Genomic DNA, 27,077 nt, shown 5'->3' with positions numbered 1-27,077 from the left:
TTTATATACATTTGTTCTTATTTATTTGTTGTCTGTCTCCCTTAGAGGACGTAGGCTCCGGAGGGCAGGGATTTTCCCCCCCATCATTCTGCACAGCGTTTCTAGTGCCCCCATCAACGTCTAGCATGTAGTAGGTGCTCAATAAATATTTATTGAAAAAATGAATGAGACCAGACCCCCTCTGCTTTCTTCCATTTCCAACTCTGAGACTTGCAACTATGGTGCCTAGGGATCGACCAGCCATTGTTAAGACTTTGGAGATGCAGAAGTGTGGGGCAAAAGCCACATTTCTGGAGCCTGCACTATCTACGCAGCTTCTCTTTCAGTGGGTGCCAGAAATGGTGCGGGTCTGACCACTTGTACGCTGTCACGGGGTCGGGGGTGTGTGTGGAGAAGTTTGGCCCGTGTCTTCCACTGTCTTCCTGAATCAGGGCATGGGGATAATGGGGTCTAAAACCTGAAAGAGCGGAAAGCCCAAAATAGGTTTTCACAATTATCTAATTTAGAGGAGTATTTTTCTTATTAAAAAAAAAAATTGTGATTTTCTGGGGGGAGAAAATGGAGGGCTGTGCTTCCAACCAAAATAGTGAGAAAGGCCCGTGTGAAGGCGGGAGGCGCGTGGGGAGGCAGGTGTGGTCACGGGGAAGGCAGGCTCACCCCTTATCATACGTAGTGAGAGACGAGGCTTCCCTTTCACTTCGCAGAGTGAAGGGAAGGCTTTGAGGTATCAGCGACGTGGGCTACTGGGGAAAGGCAGACAGAATCTGTGTCCCCTGGACACCCAGGGGCTTCTCTTTGCTGTGGACTAGCCGGTCTCCTCCAGCCCCAAGAGGTCATCCACGTATTCCAGAACCTCTCCCTGTAAGAGACGACAGGACACGTCTGTTAAGTGGGTTACCTGACTTTAGAAGTGCTGCTGAGCCAAGACTGTTTCTAAGAGGCCCAGCCCCCAGACTGTGGGCCGGACGCTGCCAGCTGCCTGTGTGGGCTGGAGCAGCCCCTCCCCCTTGCCCTTGGGCCCAGAGGACCTGCCTTCTACCTGGGAGGGGACCTGGCTTCCACTCCTTGGGAACTTGGAGTCGAGGGCCCTGCAACCCCCACAGATGGCCTGTGTGAGGGAGGGGGGCAGTCAGCCACCCTCTGAAAGACCCGTTTAGAGCCCCCCTTTCTGGGCATCCCCCTTCTTGGTAGTTACTCCACAGGAGCACTCTCTGTCTGCTCCCTTTCTACGTTGACCAGCAGATCATGAGCTTTTCAAGGACCAGGACCAGGACCCGGGTGACTTTCCTTCCCTAGAGCCTGGAATGGAGATAGTCGGAAACCTGCTACAGGAAGAGTGTATGTGTGCGTATCCCTGGTGTGGCTGAAGCGGTCACTCCGTTCACAGGACGGTCTCTTGGGTGTCGTGGGACCCGCCTGCCCACGGTTAGTACCAGGAGCACGCCCGCTCCCCCCTTCCGCAATCAGCCTTAAGCCTCAATCTGATAGCCCAGCACACTTTCTCATTTCCTCCCTGCATTGAATTCTCTCCCACGACACACCTGGGCCACCAGCTGAGGACACCCATTTTCTCCAGTGCCAAGAATGAGCGAATCACCAAGCAGGCCGAGTCTTACTCCCACGAGGGCCAGCCCCCCCCCCCCCCCCACCGTGAGGGCCAGCTTGGCCTCCCTCACAGAGGTCACCGTCACAGGCCAAGAGCCTCTTTGCTCCTTTTCATATTTTACCACACTTCCTGTTATGACCTCTCAGCATCAGAGAATAGTTGGGAAACCTCCCGAGCACGTGAGACACAAAAGGGGGTCTTATTGGGGCGCCTGGGTGGCGCAGTCGGTTAAGCGTCCGACTTCAGCCAGGTCACGATCTCGCGGTCCGGGAGTTCGAGCCCCGCGTCAGGCTCTGGGCCGATGGCTCAGAGCCTGGAGCCTGTTTCCGATTCTGTGTCTCCCTCTCTCTCTGCCCCTCCCCGTTCATGCTCTGTCTCTCTCTGTCCCAAAAATAAATAAACGTTGAAAAAAAAAAAATTAAAAAAAAAAAAAAAAAAAAAAAAAGGGGGTCTTATTATTTTCGTCAAATATTTCTACCGTATCATGCCTGAGATTAGAAACTAAAGTGACAGAAGTGGAAGACGACCGACTGAACAAACGATGTTTGCTTCCGTTGCTTTCTGGGCCCCAAAAGGAAAACACAGTGGAGGGATTATATGTATGGCCATGACAGCGGTTCCCAGAGTTACCGTTTCTCGCGGTGTGGCTGCCGTGACATAGGGGTGTGGCATTATTTGCTCTTAGCTCACTGATAAGTACCCAAGGCAATACAGACGAAAGAAACACTACCCCTCTGTGGCCTGTTATAGCAGAGGCCTTGCTCAGATCTTTCGGGGGCACCCGTCCCCCAGCTGCTGGGAGTGTTAGTTGCTGATGGCTTACAGCTGCCCCTTCTCTGGACAATTGACCTTGGCCAAAGGGAGCAGCCCTACCGGGGAGTTTGCACCCCAAGCCCTCCAGGCTGCCAGCCACCAGGGAGAGGATGATAAGGTGCGTACAAAATGCAGGAAGAGCTCTGTGGGACAGTTCGTGCCCCGGAGCTCCCATGGGATCAGGCTGAGCTTGACTCTGGCGGAGACCTCTTATTTTCATGGCTCCTTCCCCTGCCCCTCACTTCTTTCCCTCCTGAGAGCACTCCCTCTCAGTAAATCACTCCTGCAAACTGTAATCTATTTCTTTTGGACCTTCCCGAAACAAATAACCATCAGATCCTGAAACTTGATGCATCCATTTCAGCCTTTTTTATAAGGTTTCTGAAACTATAATAAGCGTCTGCAAAATTCTTAACGAGTGTGCAAAACTTTCAGGAGCTCTTACAACACATTTCAGGATAATAAAGGAGAAATCCCCTAATATCAGTAGCTAAATCATACTGACGTTTTGTCTCAATGTAGTATTTTGGCCTTTGGAATCTTAAAGATTAAATTAATAATTTTATTGTATTGATTATACTTATTTCTTTGATACATAGAAATAACCCAATATGATTTGAAAATAAGCTGAAATATAATTTGATATATAGAAAAGAAAGTCGCTTGCTCACGGTTCTAAAGCTTTGATTAAGAAGCTAAATGTGGGGTGCCTGGGTGGCGCAGTCGGTTAAGCGTCCGACTTCAGCCAGGTCACGATCTCGCGGTCCGTGAGTTCGAGCCCCGCGTCGGGCTCTGGGCTGATGGCTCAGAGCCTGGAGCCTGTTTCCGATTCTGTGTCTCCCTCTCTCTCTGCCCCTCCCCCGTTCATGCTCTGTCTCTCTCTGTCCCCCCAAAAATAAATAAACGTTGAAAAAAAAAATTAAAAAAAAAAAAAAGAAGCTAAATGCTTCTAGGACCTTCGACAGACTTCTTTCTTTATCATGGCAGTGTTGGGGCGCCTGGGTGGCTTGCTTGGTTAAGCATCCGACTTCGGCTCAGGTCACGATCTCACGGTCCGTGAGTTCGAGCCCCGCGTCCGGCTCTGTGCAGACAGCTCAGAGCCTGGAGCCTGTTTCAGATTCTGTGTCTCCCTCTCTCTCTGCCCCTCCCCTGTTCATGCTCTGTCTCTCTCTGTCTCAAAAATAAATAAACGTTTAAAAAAAAAAAATTTATCATGGCAGTGTCAGGTCCAAGAATCCTAGGAATTTTGAAGCCTAGAATAATTCTGGTGAGCAATGGATGATTACTAACCAGCTGTGTGACTTTGAGCAAGTTACTCAACCTTTCTGAATTTATTTCCTCATCTGTGATGTGAGGGAGCTTGAGTGAATATCGTAAAAGTTCTCCTGTTGTTCTAACACCTATGATTTTTCTAAATATATTGTTTCTGTACATCAAAAGCCCTCATTCATAGCCTTAGACCCAGGAATCCCACCCATGGGAATTTATCCTAAGGAAATGACCAGGAAAAAGGTAATCAATGTAGTCACAGCTGTGTTATTTGTGAAAGCAAAAAGTTGGAAGCAACCTAAAATGCTTATAAAAACAAAAAGCTCAACTTTAAAAATCCATACCACGGACTGTTAGTCACTAAAAAGTCATGTTTAAAATAAACATTAACTAACAAGGTTAACGAAAACCACACGATCATCTCAATGGATACAGAAGAAAGCAACCGACAAAATTCAACACCACTTCATGATAAAAACATTTGACAAACTAGGAGTAGAAGGGGGAACTTTCTCAACCTGACAAAGGGCACCTACCAAAAAACCCACAGTTAACAGCATTCCTAATGCTAACACCAAATGTTTTCCTTCTAAAATTGGGAACAAAACAAGGATGTCCAATCTCTCTATTTCTATTTGACATTTTACTGGAGGTTTTAGTCAGGGCTATTAGCAAAGCAAAATAAATAAAAGTCATCCAGATTGGAAGAAAAGAAATAAAACCACCTCTATTCATAGATAACATGATCTAGTATATAGAACCTCCTAAGCAAAACCACACATACACACAACTATTACAATAAACAACTTCAACAAATTTGCAGAATTATAATGTCAATATACAAAAATCAACTGTATTTCTATCTACTAACAATGAACAACTGAAAACAAAAATAAGAAAAAATTCCATTAGCAAAATTTCATTTCTTAATGAAATGTAAGAAAGCATTATTGAAGGAAATTAAAGGGGACCTAAAGAAGTGGAAAGACATCCCATGTTAATGGATCAGAAAACTTAATACTGTCAAGATGTCAATACTAACCACATTCCCTATCAAAATAACCAGCATTCTTTACAGAGCTAAAACAAACAATCCTAAAATTTGTACGGAACCAGAAAAGACCCTGAATAGCCAAAGAAACCTGAAAAAGAAAACCAAAGCTGGAGGCATCATGATTCTGGACTTCAAGCTGTATTACAACGCTGTCATCATCAAGACAGTATGGTACTGGCACAAGAGCAGCCACTCAGATCAATGGAACAGAACAGAGAACCCAGAAATGGACCCGCAAACGTATGGCCAACTCATCTTTGACAAAGCAGGAAAGAATATCCCATGGAATAAAGACAGTCCCTTCAGCAAGTGGTGCTGGGAAAACTGGACAGCGACATGCAGAAGAATGAACCTGGACCACTTTGTTACAGCATACACAAAAATAAACTCAGAATGGATGAAAGACCTCAATGTAAGACAGGAAGCCATCAAAATCCTCGAGGAGAAAGGAGGCAAAAACCTCTTTGATCTTGGCCTCAGCAACTTCTTACTCAACACGTCTCCGGAGGCAAGGGAAACAAAAGCAAAAATGAACTACTGGGACCTCATCAAAATAAAAAGCTTCTGCACAGTGAAGGAAACAATCAGCAAAACTAAAAGGCAACCGACAGAATGGGAGAAGATATTTGCAAACGACATATCAGATAAAGGGTTAGTATCCAAAATCCATAACAAAGTTATCAAGCTCAACACCCAAAAAACAAATAATCCAGTGAAGAAATGGGCAAAAGACATGAATAGACACTTCTCTGAAGAAGACATCCAGATGGCCAACCGACACATGAAAAAATGCTCAACATCACTCATCATCAGGGAAATACAAATCAAAACCACAATGAAATATCACCTCACACCTGTCAGAATGGCTAACATTAACAACTCAGGCAACAACAGATGTTGACAAAGATATGGAAAAAGAGGATGTCTTTTGCACTGCTGGTGGGAATGCAAGCTGGTGCAGCCACTCTGGAAAACGGTATGGAGGTTCCTCAAAAAATTAAACAAAGAGCTATCCTACGAGCCAGCAATTGCACTACTAGGTATTTATCCAAGTGATACAGGTATGCTGTTTCGAAGGGGCACATGCACTCCCATGTTTATAGCAACGCTATCGACAGTAGCCAAAGTATGGAAAGAGCCCAAATGTCCATCGACGGATGAATGGATAAAGAAGATGTGGTATATACATTTTCAATGGAATATTACTTGGCAATCAAAAAGAATGAAATCTTGCCATTTGCAACAACGTGGATGGAACTAGAGTGTATTATGCTAAGCAAAATAAGTCAGAGAAAGACACATATCATATGACTTCACTCATATGTGGAATTTAAGATATACTTAAGGGAGGGGAAGCAAAAATAATATAAAAACAGGGAGAGAGATAAACCATAAAAGATTCTTAAATACAGAGAACAAATTGAGGGTTGCTGGAGGGGTTTTGGGTGAGGGATGGGCTAAATGGGTGATGGGTATTAAAGAGAGCACTTGTTGGGATGGAGCACTGGGTGTTCTATGTAGAGGATGAATCACTAAATTCTACTCCTGAAATCAGTATTACACGATATGTAACCAACTTGGATTTAAATTTTAAAATAATAACAATTTTTTAAAAAAGATGTCAATACTATCCAAAGGATCTTCAGATTTAGCCCAATTCCTATAAAAAATCCCAGCTGCCCTTTAGAGAAATTGGCAAGCTGATCCTATAATTCGTATGGAAATGCAAGGGACCTAAGAATAGCCAAAACAATCTAGAAGAATGGGATCAGAAGACTCACATTTTCAGTTTCACGACGTACTACAAAGCTACAGTATTCAAGACAGTGTGGTACCGGCATAAGGACAGAAATCTGGATCAATGGATTAGAATTGAGAGCCCAGATATAAACCCTCAGAGTTACGGTCAGTTGATTTCCAACAAGGGTACCAAGACAAGTCAATGGGAAAGAAAGTCTTTTCAACAAACGGTGCTGGGACAACTGGTTATCCGTATGTAAAAGAATGGAATTGTACCCCTACCTCACATCATATGTAAAATTAACTCAAAATAGATTGTAGACCTAAAGTCTTAAAATTATAGAAATCTTAAAAAAAATAGGAGCAAAATGTCATGATCTTGGATAAGTGATAGTTTCGTAGAGATTGATACCAAAAACACAAGCAAAAAAGAAAAAACAGATACATCGGATCCCATCAAAATTTAAAACTTTTATGCCTTAAGATACCATTAAGAACACGAAAAGAAAACCCACAGAGAATACTGCAAGAGAATATTTGCAATTCCTGTGTCTGACAGAGGACTTATAACCAGAATAGATAAAGAACTCTTATAATGCAACAATAAAAAGAAAAGTAACACAATTAAAAAAAATGGGCAAAGAGTGTGAATAGACTGCACATCTCCCCAAAGAAGATATACAAATAGCCAGTAAGCATATGAAAGAATGCTCAACATCATTAGTCACTAGGGAAATGAACATCAAAACCTCAATGAGATGCTATTTCTTACCTGCTAGGATGGCTAATATAGAAAAGACAAACACCGAGAAGGGCTGACAAATATGTAGCCAGTTGGAAATTTTATACATTGCTGCTGGGAATGTAAAACGGTGCAGCCCCTTTGGAAAACAGTCTGGGAGTTTCTCAACAAGGTAACCATAGAGTTACCATATTACCCAGCAGTTCCCCTTCCACATATGTACTTTTGGTACGTAAGAGAATTAACAACCTTTGTCCAAACGCAAATACGCCCACAAATGCTCATGGTGTCATTATTCAAAATAGCCCCAAAGTGGAAACAACCCAGTATAAATGTCCATCAACAGAGGAACAGGTAACCAAACAGTGGAATACTCGTCAGCAATAAAAATGGAAATTCACATGTAACATAATACGTATTACAACATGGTTGAACCTTGAAAACATTATGCTCAGTGAGAGAAGCCGGTCACAACAGACTACATACCCTATGATTCCATTTATATAAACGTCCAGAACAGGCATATCCATAGACACAGAAAGTAGATTAGTGGTTGCCAGAGGCTGGGGGCAGAGATGGGGGGGGCAGTGGGTAGAGGAGAAAGAATGGGGAATGAGACCACCAACAGGTTTGGGATTTCTTTTGGGGGTGATGAAAATGCTCTAAAATTTGATAGCAGTGATGGATGCACAACTTTGTGAGTATACAAAAACACACTGTATTTGTACTTTAAAAAGGATAATTTATGATGTGCAAATAATATTTCAATAAAGCTGTTCTAGAAAAACATAACAAGGGGAGCTTCTCATATTACAGCGTTAAATGGAAAAGCCATGATATCTATTACAATTGGGTTTGTAATGAATATATATTGGAAAATGGATAGAAAAAAGTGGAGGTATACATCTCAAAATGTCAGTAGTGGCTTCCACTAGGAACTCAACTCTCCCTTTTTTTCAATATGGTTTTCTCCACGTTCCAAACAACAGCAGCCAACCCTGTTTGTATCAAGCCAGCACCCCTGCCTTTGCAGCATCCTTGTGACCTTATCTGAGGCTCTGCTTCTCAGACACATGCCACAACGATCACCTCCTGGTCTATAAATCACTTCCACATGCAGCATGGTATTTCATTTCCCCAGCCCTGTGAGGTCCCCATTATTCGTCCCATTTTATAAGTGAAACAATGAAGCTCTGGGAAATCCAATGAATACAGGTCCACCCCGTGCAAATTTGTGCATCGAAAACAAATCCCACGGTATCTTACTTAGAGGTGCTCCACCAAAAACCAGGGCAGTGGAAACAGGAGATCCGGAGGGCCCGGGCGCCTGGGTGCAGCCTAGCAGCTCAGAGGTGAGGGGTCAGGCCCAGATATGCTCCAACAGCCGGCAAGCCCCTAGGCTTAGGCCTTAGGAAGCATGTTCTGGTTTGTTTCAAATGCATCTCTCTAAATACCGCCCCCCCAAAATGCTCCGAGAGCAGGAGAGCCGAGTCTTTCTCAAAAAGGAGTCAGCTGAAATCAGGAATTTCAAGCTGTCTCCGAGAAGGATAAAATGCCACTCAGCAAGGACCTAATTAACAAAAAGAGAAAGAAAAAAAAGAGATAATAATAATATCACAGAGAAATCGGGATGAGGGTTTCCAAGGGTGTTCGGAGCACTGAGTAATTGAGAATCCACTGTGTTTTTATAAAGTTAAAACATGATGTCTGGATGACGTCTATGATGGGTCCCTCCACACTCACCGTCAGGAAATGTGGGGCTGCAGCCTGGGTTTCCTAGAAAGCCGTCTTTCCCCTCCCCAGAGCTCTGGCTTCCACTAAAACGCCCACAGAGACTGTATTCCTCCGGGTCCCCTTCTGTTTCAGGGACGACTAGGGCTTCTAGTGACTTCAGCAAAGATGTGAGTAATATTTTCTCCGAGCCAGACGTGTGCTAACCGTGCAAACTTACCTCATCATCGTCCATTATATTTTCCTTAGCAAAGTCATACAGCTCTTTCTGGAGCGTAGTTACATTGAAGAACTGAACTGCTTCCTGTTCGACACAAACACAGAACAGTTTTTACGACCAACCTTTGCACGTCAGAACCGGGAGGCGGGAGAAACAGGTATGGGCTTCTTTCGGGGGCGATAAAAATGTTTAAAATTGGAGAGTGGGCATGGTCGTGCCACTCCGTGAATGTGCTAGAAACCACTCAACTGTACATTTTAAAAGCATGAATTTTATTGCATGTGAATCCTATCTCAATTAAGAAAGAGTGGCCAGCCCCAAGTAAGTAAGAGAGTGGGAGAGAGAGAGAGAGAGAAAGCGTGCGGGTGCGTTGGCTGGGGAGCGAGGTACGAAGGAAAACGTATGGATGGCAGACAGGAGAGCACATAGAAATCCCAATGAAAATACAAGTTAAGGGCAGAGGCCAACTTAAAAAGCTTTTTTGCAAGTAATATAGGAGCGGGGCGCCTGGGTGGCTCAGTCGGTTAGACGTCCGACTTCGGCTCAGGTTGTGATCTCACAGTTTGTGAGTTTGAGTCACCCAGTCAGGGCAGGGCCTGCTTTGGATGCTCTGTCCTCCTCTCTCTCTGCCCCTCCCCTGCTCGCACACACGCACTCTCGCTCCCTCTTTCCCTCTCTCTCAAAAAGAAAAAAAAAAGAGTAGGATACAATCCTGGAGTTCCTGGCAACACACGCCAAGCTGGGCCCGTCCATCAGGGGAATTAAATGATGCCTTGGAGGTGCAAAAAATAAGCAGGCGTAGGAATGTGACACGGAAAACGTTCACGAGAAAGACGAAGCAACGTGCACAAGAGCAGGTAACGTGTGACCCTGTTTCCATAAAATCAAAGACACACGTGCTGTGCACATGAGACGTATGTAGCGGTAAGGCAGGGCGTAGGGAAAAGGCATGGGACTTTGAAAGAACTTCGCTTTCCGAGTAAAACATTTCCATGATGTGTGAAACTGGTAGTTTTTACTGATTTAGGAATCAGAATAGAGCGGTAAAATGTTCAAGGACAAAACAACAACGACAACTGGAAAAACAACAGAAGAAAAGGAGTTCCCCTTCGTTTCTGCAATAACTCTTCGTCTTAAGATGCGGAACAGTATGCTGAAAGTGAGAATGAAGAGGAGGCCAGCAAACGTGATGCCTGGCGCCCTGATACCTACTGGTCTGGGCTGGAAATGCTCGTCCGAGAGGCCCCACTTGTCCCTGTGGTACTGGTAATACACCAGGTTCTGCTGCATGACCTTGTCACTGTGGTCAAAGAGCAGGTAGCTGACCGCACAGGGGGCCGCGTTCTTCAGGTCGTTCACTGAGGCCGGGGAGAAAAGAGGAACGGGAAATCAGCAAACCCTGCCCTGCAATTCCCCTCACCAGCACAGCCGCCTAAAGGAAACGGCCATGAGCCAGCCCCTCGTGCACATCCCCTCCTCGGGAAAGCCTGTGACGGACCAGAATCACCCCTGGGCGGGCAGGTCACAGACCGGGTCTCCAGAGCAGCCTGGGGAGTGGTTTTCAAACACGGAGCTTCCTCGTTAGGCAGACGCCTCTGCAGAAATGTCTATTAGACTGCACTGCGGGATCCATTGACCTGGGCAGGAAAGGCTGGGTTCCCAAGGCCTGGACTGTCCTCCCGGGCTGAGGGAGGTAGGGAGCACGTGCCTGGGTCCCCTCCGGATGGCACCACCATGGCCAGATCCAGGCAGCCCTCCTACAGCTAAACCAAAGCTAGGAAACCCAAAAGGCGGTGGGCCCTCTGGGCCGGAAAAGATGTGAAGTCACCTGGTATTGACATGTCCTGGAAACTGGGGTTCCCACCTCTAGCATCCCTCATTAGAGTTGCCCCACCTCCGATGGCACCTTCAGCATAGAGGATCTGCAGGGGCTGGGGTTTGTTTTTTTTTTTTTTGGGGGGGGGGGGTGGGGGCAAAGGGAAAGAGGTGATAAGCCACAGGCCCCCGGGGAATTAATCCTGACACACTGCACTCCAATTTACAACCCAGAACACTACCCTTGCTAAAAGCTCAGCTTGGCCAGAGTAACCAAAACTCGGGTATGAATAAATTGTGCCACCTAGTGGCTGTTTCCTGTGACAACAACCTTAAAACCTGCACTTAAGGGCACAGGCTATTCACCAGGTCTAGAAGGCTGGGAAAGGCACTTAGGTCAAGGCCTTTCAGGGCCGGGGTTCAAGTATAAATGACACCTGCCCTCAAAAACTTTAGTGTGGCAGATAGTGTAGAAAGAGTTCACAACAGGGCCAGCTTTCAAGAAGCCAATTTCAAGAAGTAAACGTTAACTCATACTCTTTACCTATAAACCCGGAAAGCAAAGATTTTCTTTCGAAGCATCAAGCAGATGTAAAGGTTTTGGTCTGCCAGTATTCATAAGTCATTGCCACAGTTTCCGAGATGCGGGGTGATTTCCTGAGCACATGAGAATTTCGAGGACCCATGAGCCGCCAGAGCCTGGATGTATCTGGAACACTCCTAAACTCCTAGTGTTCTGGCCCTGTGCACACAGCACAAAGCCGGGCTCACAGGGCTCGGAGACCTGATCGATTCTTCCCTGGGTTTCAAAGTCCAACAGAGGGACCAACAGAGATTTTTGTGAAAATGAAATAAATACTAGCTTATTAAAACAACAACAACATCGGGGCGCCTGGGGGATTCAGTCGGTTAAGTGGCCGACTTCAGCCCAGGTCAGTATCTCGCGGTTCGTGAGTTCGAGCCCCGCATCAGGCTCTGTGCTGATGGCTCAGAGCCTGGAGCCTGTTTCAGATTCTGTGTCTCCCTCTCTCTGCCCCTCCCCCGTTCATGCTCTGTCTCTCTCTGTCTCTCAAAAATGAATAAACTTAAAAGAAAAAGATAATTTAAAACAACAACAACAAAAACGCTAACTTTTCTTTTCATCCAACAGAAAACTTTTAAACTGTGAATCCAAGATTGTTAAAGTGTAGACAAAAGTTGAAGCTGGGTGGGGCGCCTGGCTGGCTCAGTCGGTTGAGCGTCCGACTTCGGCTCAGGTCACGATCTCGCGGCCCGTGAGTTCGAGCCCCATGTCAGGCTCTGGGCTGACAGCTCAGAGCCTGGAGCCTGCTTCGGATTCTGTGTCTCCCTCTGTCTCTGCCCCTCCCCAGCTTATACTCTGTCTTTCTCTCTGTCTCAAAAATAAATAAACATTAAAAATAAATAAATAAATGGGGTGCCTGGGTGGCTCAGTCGGTTGAGCATCCGACTTCGGCTCAGGTCACGATCTCGCGGTCTGTGAGTTCGAGCCCCGTGTCGGGCTCTGTGCTGACAGCTCAGAGCCTGGAGCCTGTTTCGGATTCTGTGTCTCCCTCTCTCTCTGCCCCTCCCATGCTCATGCTCTGTCTCTCTGTCTCTCAATGATAAATAAACATTGAAAAAAATTTTTTTTAAAGTTGAAGCTGGGTGATGGGCATACTACCACTCTCTCTAATGTATGTTTTTAAGTTTCCAGGGTGTTTAAAAAATGTACATGACAGGGACGCCTGGGTGGCTCAGTCAGCTGAACATCTGACTTCAACTCAGGTCATGATATCACAGTTTGTGAGTTCGAGCCCCCCATCGGGCTCTGTGCTGACCGCTCAGAGCCTGGAGCCTGCTTCGGGTTCTGTGTCCCCTTCTCTCTGCCCCTCCCACTCTCGCGCTCTGTCTGTCTCTCGAAAATAAATAAACATTAAAAAATTTTTTTTAAACACAAAACTTCATCCCTGCCCACTGTGCAAGGGGAAGGACACCCGATGAAGCCACACCTCGCCCTCCTCTTGACCTGCGATGTCCCAAGCAAGGGACATTCCAGGACACTTCACTGCATCCTTAGGTGAGGTTCAGGCCGTCGTAATGGCAGGGTCACTGCCAGAAGGGGCCATTTCCCTTCCTCACAGAGCTCTGGTACAAATGACTGCTATACAGCCTTCCCAGGGACAATCCTGATTACCAAAATTAAAAATTTAAATATATATATGTATACACTCACATATGCACAATAGAAGAAAAACCTTTTTTTTTTTTTTTTTTGGTCCCTTTTTTAACCTTCAGCAGGCAAATCTTTCAGAGTACCCTCAAGAGGACAGGAGGTGGGGTAAAACGGCAGGTGGCCGTGGCAGGACAGCCACTCAACAAAGCACGTTGATAGAGGTTTGTCACACGCCCGTGTACGAATACCCCAAGCATTCCACACCTGTCAACCCACTGGCCCCTCATGGCAACCTCAGGAGGTTAATACGATGACCTCTGATTTACAGATGAGGACCCGAGGCAGAGAGAAATTAGTAAGTGAGGCAGCTGACATGCGCCCTGAATCACCAGGCCTTGCCACCTTTTTGTGCGAGGCCCAGCACTGGGGCTGTCGACGTGACCTTGACAACTCCTCTCGACAACCACAGGTAAGGGTTCTTAACCCTATTTTTTACAGATGGGAAAGCTGAGTCTTAGGAGGACTGAGCACCTTGCCCAAGCTCGCATGGAAGATAATTACTTACATTTATAATAAGCAAACTGCAAATAATGATACATGGTGGCCACAAACTTCTCCACGGGATAGCCTCCTACAACGGGGGTGAGGTTCTTTTCACACTGCATTTTGCATTCCAGGACTTCCACATAATGATCTGAAAGAATACACACAGATTTTCAGAGCAGTACGTTCATTCGTTCCTTTTTCTTTTCTTTTTTTCACTTGTTTAGTTTTTAAGTAATCTCTATACCTGGCGTGGGACTCGAACTCACCACCCTGAGATCAAGAGTCACATGCTCCACCAACAGAGCCAACCAGGCACCCCTGCATTCATTAGTTTCTTAAAACTACTTCTGCCCCCCTTCTCCTCATGATCCCGGTGAAAGGTAAAGATAATCAAGGTAACATAGTTCAACAACAGTGATGATAAATGGGCTGAAATCCTTAATATACAAAGTTCCTCAAAGTCAGTAAGAAAAAGACAAACACCCAATATAAAAATGGCCAAAGGAGGTTCACAGAAAAGAAATTGTAAAAATGGCTAATAAACATTGTGAAAATATGTTATACTTCATTTGTAATTAAGAAACACAATCCAGGGGCGCCTGGGTGGCTCAGTCGGTTAAGCTTCTGACTCTTGATTTTTGGCTTGGGCAATGATCTCACGGTTGGTAGGACTGAGCCCCGAGTCAGGCTCTGTGCTGAGCAGGGAGCCTGCTTGGGATTCTCTCTCCCTCCCTCTCTCTCTGCCCCTTCCACACCCACACACAATCCCACCTAAAATATCTTAAAGCGTTAAACTGGCAAATAAAAATTTGCTTAACTTAAGTATGGTGGACACACCTATTACATCAGTTTCACGGGTACCACATGGCCACTCCACACATCTGCAAGTTAAATTGGCAACATTTTTAAAATTTGATAACACTCAGCATTAGAGGGAAAATGGGGAAACTTACAGTCTCATATTCCCTTGATAGAAGCAAAACAGAAACACACTTTTTGGAGACAAATTCGGCAAAAAGTATCAAATTAAAATACACAAATTCTCGGACCCAGCAGTCTACCTCTAGGAAATTTTCCTTAGACACAGGCACACCCAGGCACTGTTTGTAACAGCAAACAGACAACCTAAATGCCAATCAACAGGCTAGTGACTACTCAACTCTGATACATACAAACAATGGAATCTACACAGCCTTTAAAAGAGAAGAGGTAGACGTAAATATAACAGGGCGAGATGTCAAAGACTACATTTCCCAGCTTCCCTTGCAGTTAGGGTGGGGCCCTATGGGTAATTGGGCCAATGAAACGTGGATAGCAACAACTAATGCGTGCCACTTCTGGGACTGGTCCCTAAAGTCTCCCACATGATCCTCGGTCCTCTCCCTTTTCTCCCTTCACGCAGTTAGAAGCAGAAGACTCCAGGATGACGGTACATGTTTTGTAGGAGTACATGTGTACATGTTGTGTATTCCTTTGGTAGGAATACAAAAATGGTACCTTAACGTACTAAATAATTTACAGAGACATTTACTCTTTGAACTGTCTATCCCACTTGTGTTGACTTTGAAAACATACCCCTACACTTAGCAAAAAAAAAAAAAAAAACAAACACACCCTAAAGTTCCCCCTTTGCAATATTTCATGTAATAGCAAAAGATTGGGCCAAACCTAATGTCCATCAGGTAACTGAATAAACTGGGGCATATTATTCCCACCACCCCTCGATGGAGTACTCAGCAACAATAAAAAGAATGACTATCTCCACGTGCTAGGTAAGGTATATTGCTAAGTAGAAAAAATCAAGAGCAGAACAGTGTACAAAGTATGGTACCTATTCGGTATGAGAGAAGTAAACATAAAAATACAGAAAAAAATATATATATGTCTATTTTCCTTTATAGAGAAAAAAGAATCAGGCAAGAGTCTTCAATACATGCTAAATCAGTATACGTGTGGCAGTGGGGGGAGGGGTGGAGACAGAGTTTAAGGGACAACAAATTGTCCGAGCCTTGAAGTATCTCTTCGCAAATTACTTATTAGTATCAAAAGGAAAAACAGTATCGTAGAGAGACTGGAAACTGGAAAGTACCTTAACCAGTGCTTCAAAATTAACGTCACCAGTAAGGGGCAAAAAGATACCACGTACATCTGGATGTGATACCCTGAGAAGCATACTTCCGTAACGTTCCAGCCCAAAGTGCGCAACCTGAATGTAATTGTGAGGACACACAACAGAAACTCAAACTGAGGAATAGTCTATAAAGTGAGTGGCTTATAGTCCTAAAAAATATCAATAGCATAGGGGTGCCCGGGTGGCTCAGTGGGTTAAGCTTCCGACTTAGGCTCAAGTCACGATCTTGTGGTTTGTGGGTTCGAGCCCCGCATCGGGCTCTGTGCTGACAGCTCAGAGCCTGGAGCCTGTTTCAGATTCTGTGTCTCCCTCTCTCTCAGCCCCTCCCCATTCACGCTCTGTCTCTTTCTCCTTCTCTCTCTCTCAAAAATAGATAAATAAACGTTAAATAAATAAACCTAAAAGATGACCAATTTGTTACAATATTTTTGGAACTTGAGTATGTTATGCTAAGTAACATAAGCCAGTGCCAAAAGGACAAATACTAACTCTACTCATCCGAGGCACCTAGAGTAGCCAAATTCGTGGAGACAGAAATTAGAACGGTGGTTGCCAGGGGCCGTGGTGGGAAGAGGGTGGGGCTGGGCTCACTGGGCACAGAATTTCCGTTTGAGAAGATGAAACGGCGGGAGGTGGCGGGGGCTGTACGACAAGGGACTGCACGCTCAGAGATGGCGAACACGGCAATGTTTTATATCACGTGGGTCGTGAGTTGCTCTCGGGCCCGGTTTTATTTTTCCGAAAGCCTGTGGGGAATCTGTGACTGGGCAGGGCTGATCTGGCCGACCCCCTTTCCAGGCCTGTGCTTGGACGCTGTACTCAGTTATTTTTCCAGAAGCCCCTGGAAAGTCAAAGGCTGGTCTGCGTGGGTTACATAGTACCTCCCCAGCTACCCAGTCAGAGGGACGCTCAAACGTCCCCCAGAGGCCACTGCAGGCACCAGGAAGGCACGCAGATGCCACACGAGGCTGTCCCGTTGGTCCCTGGTCCAAAGCAAAACGCCACCAACCTGCTATGGAAAGATAGAAGTCCTTGAAGTCCTTGATCTCCCTGGAGCCCTCGCAGGCCGCCAGACACTCGTAAAAGGCTTTGAAGAAATCGGGAAGGGCCAGCTCCATGTCTGTGACAGACGTCCTCCAGTTCTCGCCATTGTAGGCCCGCACGGCTCGGACGAACAGGCTCTGGAAGGCACGGTGCAGGGGGGGCGGGGAGCTTGCAGGCCTGAAGGAGGCAGAGCAGCACGGAGTTCTGCTCTCCTCAGTGTCCAGAAAACCACGCCGACCCTTAATCACACATGAGCCAACCGGGAACTGACTTCTATCTGGCTTTTTCTGTCCTGTGTACAATGGTACCTTCTCATCTAATTCAAAAAGTAGGGGGGGCTGGGTAATACAACCAAATTCAGGTCGAGAAGAAAGGAAAAACTTACAGTGACAGAAATCAGAGCAGTGCCCCACCCGGCTCCCCCCCCCCCCCCCCCCCCAACGATCAGGGGTTGGGACAAAGGCTTGACTGGAAAGGGGCCTGAGGGAGCATTTTAGAGGAGATGAAACTATTCTATAGTGTGATTATGGTGGTGCTTACACAATTGCACACCCTCCCCCCAAATCATTGAATTATACACTTAAAATTGGTGAATACATTTCAAGCAAGCTATCCCTCAGTAAAGTTGATTTTTAGAGACAGAGCATGAACAGGGGAGGGGCAGAGAGAGAGGGAGACACAGAATCGGAAACAGGCTCCAGGCTCTGAGCTGTCAGCACAGAGCCCGACGCGGGGCTCGAACTCACGGACCATGAGATCATGACCTGAGCCGAAGTCGGACGCTTAACCGACCAAGCCACCCAGGTGCCCCAGTAAAGCTGATTTTTAAAACTGAACCGAAGAAAACACATAAGCTCGACAGCAGGTGGCAGGCCCCCTCCCCCAACGGCTACGTATAAAATAGGAAAGCCACTACACTAGCTGCTGGGGACGGTGGCCACCTGCCTGGCAGCGGAGAAGTCAAGGGATTTCTGCTCATCGTCGGCTGGACCAGACAGAGAGAAATAACGGGGGCCGAGGAAGCTGCCTGGTCTCAGAAGAAATGAGCAGAGATCTGGGATGCATACACGACCCTGCAAGTGTGGATGGTGCAGGACGGGCCGGGACGTAAGCAGGGAATGCTCCCCTCGAGGTCCTCTTCCAGCTGCTCCAGAACGGGGTATCCAAGGGCCACCCCTCAGACCTGAGCTTCTCGCCAAGCTTCAGGTGTCAGCTCGCGCGGCAAGACCTCCCTAAACCTCCCGGGCAGGCAGCATCCCCTGCAAACGAGGCCAGCAGAGAACTGAAGGCGCCTTGCCCGGGGACGCGAGCAGCAACCCCGGGCAGCCGGCTCTGCAGGGGCAGCAGGGCCGGGGCGACAAGAAGAAAGCCACGTGTGGAGAGGGGCCCCTGGGCACACAGGAGGGCAGCCCCACCACAGCCGGCAGGACTCGGAAGAGGGAAAGAACCGTCCAGCCAAGCTGCAGTTGTGCCCAGTACACCGACCACGTGCGCTCCGCTTTGCTCCCCAAGCCCCACGACAGCCACGGCGACGAAGTGGGTTAAAAGGCATAAACCCTTTGCACGGGAGAATGAAAAAGGAGCGAGCGGCAGATAAGACATTCCGGCGACCTTTGGAAGGACAGAAAGCCAAATTATCGCAGAGGAGGGTCTCGGGGGGAAGTGACCCCCACACACCACACACTGCACTACGCCGCACGCCTGTCGGATTTGCGGGCGCTGGCGAGCACGGAGACTGGCGCCCGGCGCGGAGCAGAGAGCAGGACTGGAAGTCTGAACGGGGCTTTTGGAGCCCTAGGTTTCCTCTCACACCCACCTCCGGGCCCAAGAGATCCCACCTCCCAAAGCTGCTCCTTACCAGAGACCAGTGATTCCTTTTCTAGAGACCCCATCCATAAAGGCTGGAGGGTCAGGGACCAGGCATAGGAGGGCGGGGGTGGAGGCATGGGGGGGGAGAGCCAGGAAGCGGGTGAGGTCTCCGACCCAGCCGCGGCGACCCCATCCCTCTCCCCAGACCGGCTCTCGGACACCAGCGGACGAGCACGAGCCGCCACCAGTCCTGCAAAAGGCTGGAGGACTCTTCCCTGGAAAACTGAAGGGCCCTCAGAATAGAGACTTGGAGGGCCCCCACCAGTGAAAAAGTGAGCTTGCAGTCTGGTCGCACTACAGGAAACCCTGGGCCTTGGTTGGAATCTACCAGCTGCCCATGGACACCCTCAACACATCCCTCTGTTTTCAACCCGGCCCCGCCCTCCCTTAGGACCCATGCCCCCCGCGCCCACGCTCGACAGGTCCAGACAACAGCAAGTGCTCACAGGGGTTAGGTTCTTCCCCATTCCCTCTCATCAGACTCCCCCCTGCAGAGGCAGAGATTCCAGTAGTCTCTAATCTGTCAAGTCAGCCCTCCACACTCCCCGATTCCCTCTCCACCTCAGTACATATGGTGTGTGTGTGTGTGTGTGTGTGTGTGTGTGTGTGTGTGTGTAAAGATATGTCTTTTAGTCTCATCAGAAACTGTGTGTTTATTCCTCTATCTTAAAAACCAAACGATCAAATGACCTTATTTCTAAAATATAGCATTTAGGGGCGCCTGGGTGGCGCAGTCGGTTAAGCGTCCGACTTCAGCCAGGTCACGATCTCGCGGTCCGTGAGTTCGAGCCCCGCGTCGGGCTCTGGGCTGATGGCTCAGAGCCTGGAGCCTGTTTCCGATTCTGTGTCTCCCTCTCTCTCTGCCCCTCCCCCGTTCATGCTCTGTCTCTCTCTGTCCCAAAAATAAATAAACGTTGAAAAAAAAATTAAAAAAATAAAATAAAATAAAATATAGCATTTAAAGGAAAGATGGTGGGGCGCCTGGGTGGCGCAGTCGGTTGAGCGTCCGACTTCAGCCAGGTCACGATCTCGCAGTCTGTGAGTTCGAGCCGCGCGTTGGGCTCTGGGCTGATGGCTCGGAGCCTGGAGCCTATTTCCGATTCTGTGTCTCCCTCTCTCTCTACCCCTCCCCCGTTCATGCTCTGTCTCTCTCTGTCCCAAAAATAAAAATTTAAAAAATAAATAAATAAATAAACGTTGATAAAGGAAAGATGGCTTCAGGTGCATCACGGAATGTAAAACCTCACTCTTAAGTGGGTCACCGTTGTGCGAAACAGTCCATCGTTCTTGTTGCCCTAATATTCATCAGTGTCATCAAAAATCCTAGAGGCCCTTAGACGTCAACAGCTGTTCATCAAGACCTCCTCCTTCAGCCACTCACGCTGCCACTGTCGGCTGTGTGAAAACCCACTTATACCTCATATGACTTGGTTTCCAAGTCCTTGATGTAGTCCTCGGCATCAGGCAAGCTCTTGTAATACGCCATGTTTCTCTTCATCATTTCGTCATCGGGATGCTTCAGTAGAAAGGTGTGAGCGGCGGCAATGGCCTTTGGGAGATTATTTGCCTAAGTACAACGAAGAGATGTGACATCTACTCAATGGAAGATGAACAGCGATTTTTGCAAAACAAGAATGTTCAGTCCTGCAAGTAACTCTGTGTTTCAACACAGGGCTTCCAGCCGGGGGTTCATTGACTTCCATGGCCCATGAAACCTACACTCTTGCTCTCCTGCTTCCAATGGGGGTCACCAGTGAGGAGCCCCAGTGGGAGCCCGAAGGAAGGCAAAAGGGTGAGGTTGGATTATTTAGCCTCCTGGCTCCCTCCCTTCTGTCACCTTGGGCTGCTAGTGCCCCTTAACTGAAGGCCACAGCTCCTTTCAAGGCGGCCCTCTCCAGATAGTCTCCCTCCTTCCTGCGTCCTGGAACTGTCCTCACCCTCGCCCTTTTTGGCCAAGGGGTGCTCACACTTACCACCACTAGCCTTTGTAAATAACCACCCTCAAACATTCCTCCAACTACCCAGTATGACTACACCACGCCTTCTGGAAAAATACATTAGTATTTTCCAAGATACGTGTATGTTCCTAAATATATTAATATTTCCCCACATGTCTGGCAGAACCTCCTGCTCACCATTCTCGATGACCCCCATCACCGTTCCCTTATCCATTCACTGGGCAAACATTCGCTGAGAGCCTCCTGCCTGCCAGCCGCTGCTCTAGGAAGTGGGTCTGTAACAACGAGCAAAACAGGAAAAGAAAACCCCTGCCGCCATGTACCGCGCCCTCGAGTATGCTTCCCGATCTCCTGGCAACATCCATTAAGGTGTGTGGCCCGGGAGCTTCAGGCAGGGCACCCTCGTGGACAGTGACCAGGAAGGCAGAAGTCCTCGGGGAGGAAGCGTGTGTTGGGGTGTGGGCTCCAGCAGGCGGGAGGGCAAGGATGTGGACGCCCCCCTGGGCGGACACGCGACCCTCAAGCAGAGGGCCCCCACGCTGACGTGCTGTCCCTGGCCGTCCCCGGGAATCATGGCACAACCTCGCTGTGGGGAAGCGGAGGCACCCATACATGTGCACGGGGCCTCCTTCAGCCAATCCAGAGGGCCGCTCAGAGGGGGGAGTGAGGTTTGCAGACAGAAAACAAAGGGACACTTGGCACATCCTGGAATTCTGCGCATCAAAGGGTAGCGTATATCCGCAGGAAAGCGCCCCAGGATTGGCACCAAGTCATTTGGAGACGAGGCGGCAGCTAGGCCGGAGAAGTAACGAGGGCAGACTCCCGGATGTCAGCGCTGGCATTCCGGAAATGCCCGCGAGTGGCCCGTGTGGGAATGCCCTCGCAAGAGCTCTACAGAAGGCCTTACGCCCCGGGCCAGAAACAGGCAGGCCCGCAGGAAGGGAGGAGGTATGAATGCAGCCCTTTACAGCATCTGCCAATGAAATGAGACTCTCGAATTCTTAGAAGGGCACTTAGAAAAAAGGGCATAGAATGGGATCTTCAAGGCCGCTAACTTAGGATCTGAGTTTTATGGAAGCCCTTCCTGGAGAGGAAAGGGTGGTGTATTCACTTCAGGTCGGGCTCTGCCCGCTGAAACGTGGAGCCACATCTTGGCAGCTGAACCTCGCACAGAAACCCAGGCAGGTTCTGGAGAACTACCCTCCCGTGAGCTCCTGAGAACCAGCCACCTGCACGGGAGGACCCCAGCTACCTCCCTACGAGCCACTCCTCGATGTGGTGACAGGGGGCTGGGGCGTGGGGAGAGGGTCCTGGTCCCGGCCAAGGGTGGGCTAGGAGTGCCTGGGACGGGGCCCGCTCTACCTGCGCAGGCCTCAACAGTCATTCGGGATTTGATCAAGTGCGGGGGCCCACTTTTTGCTCAGCCTGTGGGGACGGTGAGCATTTCGTGGAAATGCGGCCATGGAGAGAACCCACGGCTGGGGACGTGGACCTAAGATAGGCGATGACCTAAAACCTACGTGGGCTTGCGGGCCATACCAGGAGCCCCTTCCTACAAAAGCACACGTCCATACCTCTTTGCCTCACTCTGACAGGCCAGCCCCACCATCCCCATCTGTGTGTTCAACTCAGGCATTTGTCCTTAATCACGGAAACAGAGGCCTGCAAGTCAGAGTGGCACAATAACACCTGCTCAAGTCCTCCCACAGCAGGCGGCACTCAGAACCAGCCTCGGGTTTCAGGTGCCAGGCCCGATGTATGGGCCCGGCACACCCTCGTTTGGTCCCCACCCATTGGGTCTGAAAATAGAAACATCGCTAAGGAAAAGAATAAAGCATGCAGTAACACCACCCAAAATCACTTCTTCAGTGATTTTCAGTCGAAGCGACTAAGTGAAGATTCTGGCTTACTCACAAAACTCTGAACCTTTTCCTGTCCCATAAGAGATCTCAAAATACCAACACAGATGCTATTTTACTGACTTTTAAGTAAAGGGTTTTGTTTTTTTTTTTATTTTTTTTTTCAACGTTTATTTATTTTTGGGACAGAGAGAGACAGAGCATGAACGGGGGAGGGGCAGAGAGAGAGGGAGACACAGAATCGGAAACAGGCTCCAGGCTCTGAGCCATCAGCCCAGAGCCTGACGCGGGGCTCAAACTCACAGACCGCGAGATCGTGACCTGGCCGAAGTCGGACGCTCAACCGACTGCGCCACCCAGGCGCCCCTTAAGTAAAGGGTTTTGAAGAGTAGCTGTGACCATCCCGACCTTTGAAGACGCCATGCCGAAGGAGAAAACCTTTGCCTTCTGGTCACATTAAGGAAAATCCTTTCCCTCCTCCCTATGTATACCTTTTGTTTCAAATTCATCTGTATAGAAAAGAAATCAGCTTCTACTGTTCTCCAGTTTTAAAAATAAAACATTTCCCCCTTGATTATATGACTCAAATTCGGTTCAGACAGTAATCTGGCAAAAGCTATACAAAAAAAGAAAATTAAATGAGTCACTTTTAGCTTAAAAATAGGGATGGTGTGAGCCAGCCATCATTTTTCTACGTCCTGGAACTTTATCCCCTGGTTTTATTTTAAAGCTTATTTTTTTTTTATTGCCAGAACAAACATTCACAAAATCGAGACCTCGTACAAAAATGTAAGCATAGAAATAACTCAGGTGTTCACCTATTTAGGGTTTCACGCTATTTTATTACTCTTATGAGCACAGCGTAACATGGATTTGTTTCAGAAATACGAAAAACAGACCCTGCAGTGCAAAGACTCAAAGCAAAGACAAAAGCAAACAACTTCTACCTCCAGAGTCTGGAAAATGCCATGAATCTAGTTTTGTAGTCGTTAAAACAAATGCATAAACGCAATATATTCCTTTGAAAAGCGTTTCCAATTAGGTAAAGCAGAAGCTGGGCTTTAGGAGGGCTTCCTTGGCAAAATCTGGTAAAGACCTGCCAAGTTAAAGTCACTTCGTCCAGTAACAGGCAATTGAGCCCATCCTTAGAACTTGTGGGTCCCCTGAGAAAGGCCTCAGAGGGTCAAGAATTGCAATTTGTGGCTATTTTTAGCCAGCAATCACAGGATTTAAGCAGCCGCAAAGGAGGAAGTCAACCGCGTTAAATTCTAGACGAAAAAGAGCGGAGAGGACCAACCCGGATGAACCAGTGCCCGTTCTGCTCCTCCAGGCCGGGGTGCGTGCTCCCAAGGAGACTCTGCCCCGGCCTGGCCTCAGTTTCCTTCTCTTTAAGAGAGACTAGGCGGCAGCTCAGGTCCTCTTCCCCTCAATTACTGAAAGCCGCCACTGGAGACAAAAAGGGGTTTTCATGGAACACACAGAAAAGGAGAGTCTGTCAAATACCCGGTAACATTCATCAGGCACTGTTGCGTGGCAGACACTGCGCTAGACGCTCTGTGTACGAATTCTCTGCCTCAGAACAACGCTTCCAGAAAAGCATTTTCACCTCTATTTAAGTCGAAGAAGGGGAACAGAAGTTGGAGGCTTCCTTTCGCAGGGCTGGGTGGGAGCAGGCCGGGTCAAGGAAAGGCGGGGCCGCCCAGACGGAGGGTCTGGGCCTGGGGATGGGGCGGGGCCCGGGCCTGGGGGCGGGGCCCAGACCTGGAGATGGGGCGGGGCCCGGGCCCGGGGATGGGGCGGGACCTGGGCCCGGGGATGGGGCGGGGCCCGGACCCGGGGATGGGGCGGGGCCCGGGCCTGGGGACGGGGCCCGGACCTGGGGATGGGGCGGGGCCCGGGCCCGGGGATGGGGCGGGGCCCGGGCCTGGGGGCGGGGCCCGGGAGGAGGGGCGGGCCGACTTGCCTTGAAGTAGGCGAACTGCAGGAACTTGTAGGGCTCCCGGCGCTGGAAGTCGGCCAGCACTTCGCGGCTGGGCTGCGACTGGCGGAAGGCTGGCAGGCCCTGCTTGCAGCGCTTGAGGCAGTGCGCGCGGCGCAGCAGGCCTCCGAAGAGGCGCAGCTCGGGGTAGCGGGCGAGGCCGGCGGCCGGCTCGGGCTGGGGCACGGCGCTGCAGTTGCGGTGGCAGAAGGCCTCGCTGTCGCGCAGCAGGCGGTGCAGCCGCAGGCTGATCTCCAGGTAGCCCACGCTCTCCGCCCAGTGCTCGCCGCTGTACTGGTCCAGCGCGTGCCGGTAGGCCGACTCGAGCGGCATCAGCTCGTCCCGCGGGAAGCTGCGGAAGCTGTAGCGCTCGTACTGGGCGCGCCCGCAGCGCAGCGCACAGACTGCGCACAGCAGCGCCAGCAGCGCCGCGGCCGCCCCGCGTCCCGGCTCCATCGCGCCCGGCGGAAGGAAGGAAGGAAGGAAGGAAGGGGACGAGAAGGCAAGGAAGGCGGAGGACTGCGCAACGCGGCGAGCCCAAGGCTTGGGAGGCGGGGACACCAGCCTCCGGCCCGCCCCGTCCTTGCGCCCTCCCCCACCCAGCCACCCGGCCGGGGGGTCCGGGAGAAGCTGCCCGCGCCGGGGAGGGTGCCCTGGGGATGGCGCGCTGCCCTCCGGTTCTGCACCGGGCTCTGGGGACTCCTTTGTTCATTTGTTTGGAGCTGGTGGTCTGCAAGCCGGACGCGGCCCTAGCGGATCGCAGCGCCGCTTAAAACCTTTTGATCGCTTAGAGTGCTTGTGAAAACGCAGATTCCTAGGCGGTGCCCCAGAGTTTCCGACTCAGAAGGTCTGGGGTGAGAGTCCGGGCATTTGCATTTCTAGCCAGCATCCTGGTGAGGCTGATGCCGCGGGTCCAAGGCCTATACACCTTGGTGGCACTGCCAACGACCTTACCTCTCAGTGAGAGGAAGACGATGGATAAACAGAATTAATGCGGATGTCAGTGACCCTTTGTAAACTATTCAGCTGATCAAGTTGAAGATGCACACACCTTCAGTCTGCGATTCCACTCTTCAAGAATATGCTGGAGAAACTTGTATGTGTGCATCCAGAGATAGGGGTGGGATGTTAAAGGCAGACCTGTTATTTTTCTAATGCTTTAAACTTTTTAAGTAATTTGCAGAACAGTTGCACAGATAGTACAAACAACTCCTATGTATCCATGATCCACATTCATAAATTGCTAATATTACACCACATTTCCTCTATTTTATTTATAGGGTTTTTTTTTCCCCTGAATCATTTGAGAGTAGGTCGCATACATCAAGCCCACTTGGCCCTTAATCTGTCAGTTTGTAGGTTCTAAAAGCAAATCTACAGACAACAATCCAGTCCAGGAAATTTCACATCGATACATTATTCCAGTTTTGTCAACTGTTCTAATAATGTCTTTCGTGCACATTTTTTCCCTGGAGACAGGCTGCAGCCCAGAATCCATTTTGCCTCCTCTATTTCGTGGTCTCTAATCTTTTAGCTTTTCTTTTCTTCAGCTTTTCTCATTATGCTGTTGACATTATTCAAGAATCTAGGCCAAAACGACAATGCGAGCCACTACACAACTATTAGAATGGCCAAAATCCAAAATACTGACACCACCAAATGCTGATAAGGTTGCAGAGCAGCAGGAACTCTTCATTCGTTGCTGGTGGGAATGCAAAACGGTAATGCGACTTTGGAAGACAGTCTGGAGGCTTCTTTCCAAACTAAATGCACTCTTGCCACACCATCCAGCAATTGGTCACACTCGTTAGTATTTACCCAAATGAGGGGAAAATTAATGCCCACACAAAAACCTGCACACGAGGGCACCTGGGTGGCTCAGTGGGTTATGCATCTGGCTCTTGGTTTAGGCTCGGGTCATTATCGCAGGGTTCATGAGTTCGAGCCCCATGTCGGGCTCCACCCTGAGAACTCGGAACCTGCTTGGGATTCTGTCTCCCCTCTCTGCCCCTTCCCTACTCAAGCTCATGCTCGCTCGCTCTCAAAATAAATAAATAAGGGGGCGCCTGGGTGACGCAGTCGGTTAAGCGTCCGACTTCAGCCAGGTCACGATCTCGCGGTCCGTGAGTTCGAGCCCCGCGTCGGGCTCTGGGCTGATGGCTCAGAGCCTGGAGCCTGTTTCCGATTCTGTGTCTCCCTCTCTCTCTGCCCCTCCCCCGTTCATGCTCTGTCTCTCTGTGTCCCAAAAATAAATAAACGTTGAAAAAAAAAATTAAAAAAAAAAAAAAAAGAAATTATTTTATAGTTACTTGTTCTTTGGAAAAAAAAAAATGTTTTTAACTGTCCCTTCCTAATGGAGGGAAGGAGGCTCTGGAGAGAGCAGAGCTAGGGAGGGCAGTTTGCCTGGTCCCCCGGGCCCTGCCATTCCCACTAAGTCCAACGGACACGGTGGCCTCTGCTGACACGTCGTGTGGTCCCGGTTGGTCACCACTGAGGAGTCGCCCCCATCACCCTTGGCCCAGCCCCTCC

At 48.8% G+C, this 27,077-nt stretch overlaps 1 protein-coding gene across 1 annotated transcript; it reads right to left on the bottom strand.

Moving 5' to 3' along the window:
• LOC123575853 (cartilage associated protein) lies at window positions 1-26,836 on the bottom strand. Its single transcript, XM_045436700.1, has 7 exons — window positions 24,534-26,836; window positions 20,171-20,320; window positions 16,850-17,021; window positions 13,729-13,857; window positions 10,388-10,533; window positions 9,176-9,259; window positions 1-859 (listed from the first exon to the last, which is right to left on the bottom strand). The coding sequence occupies exons 1-7, from the start codon at window positions 25,002-25,004 to the stop codon at window positions 806-808; spliced, it is 1,206 nt and encodes a 401-aa protein (XP_045292656.1). The 5' UTR covers window positions 25,005-26,836; the 3' UTR covers window positions 1-805.
• Window positions 26,837-27,077: the final 241 nt, after the last annotated feature.

The sequence above is a fragment of the Leopardus geoffroyi genome, chromosome C2, assembly GCF_018350155.1.
Source record: "Leopardus geoffroyi isolate Oge1 chromosome C2, O.geoffroyi_Oge1_pat1.0, whole genome shotgun sequence".
In the NCBI taxonomy this organism is placed as follows: Eukaryota; Metazoa; Chordata; class Mammalia; order Carnivora; family Felidae; genus Leopardus; species Leopardus geoffroyi.
The sequence above is the reverse complement of the archived record's forward strand: the minus strand, read 5'-3'. Positions and strand labels throughout refer to the sequence as shown.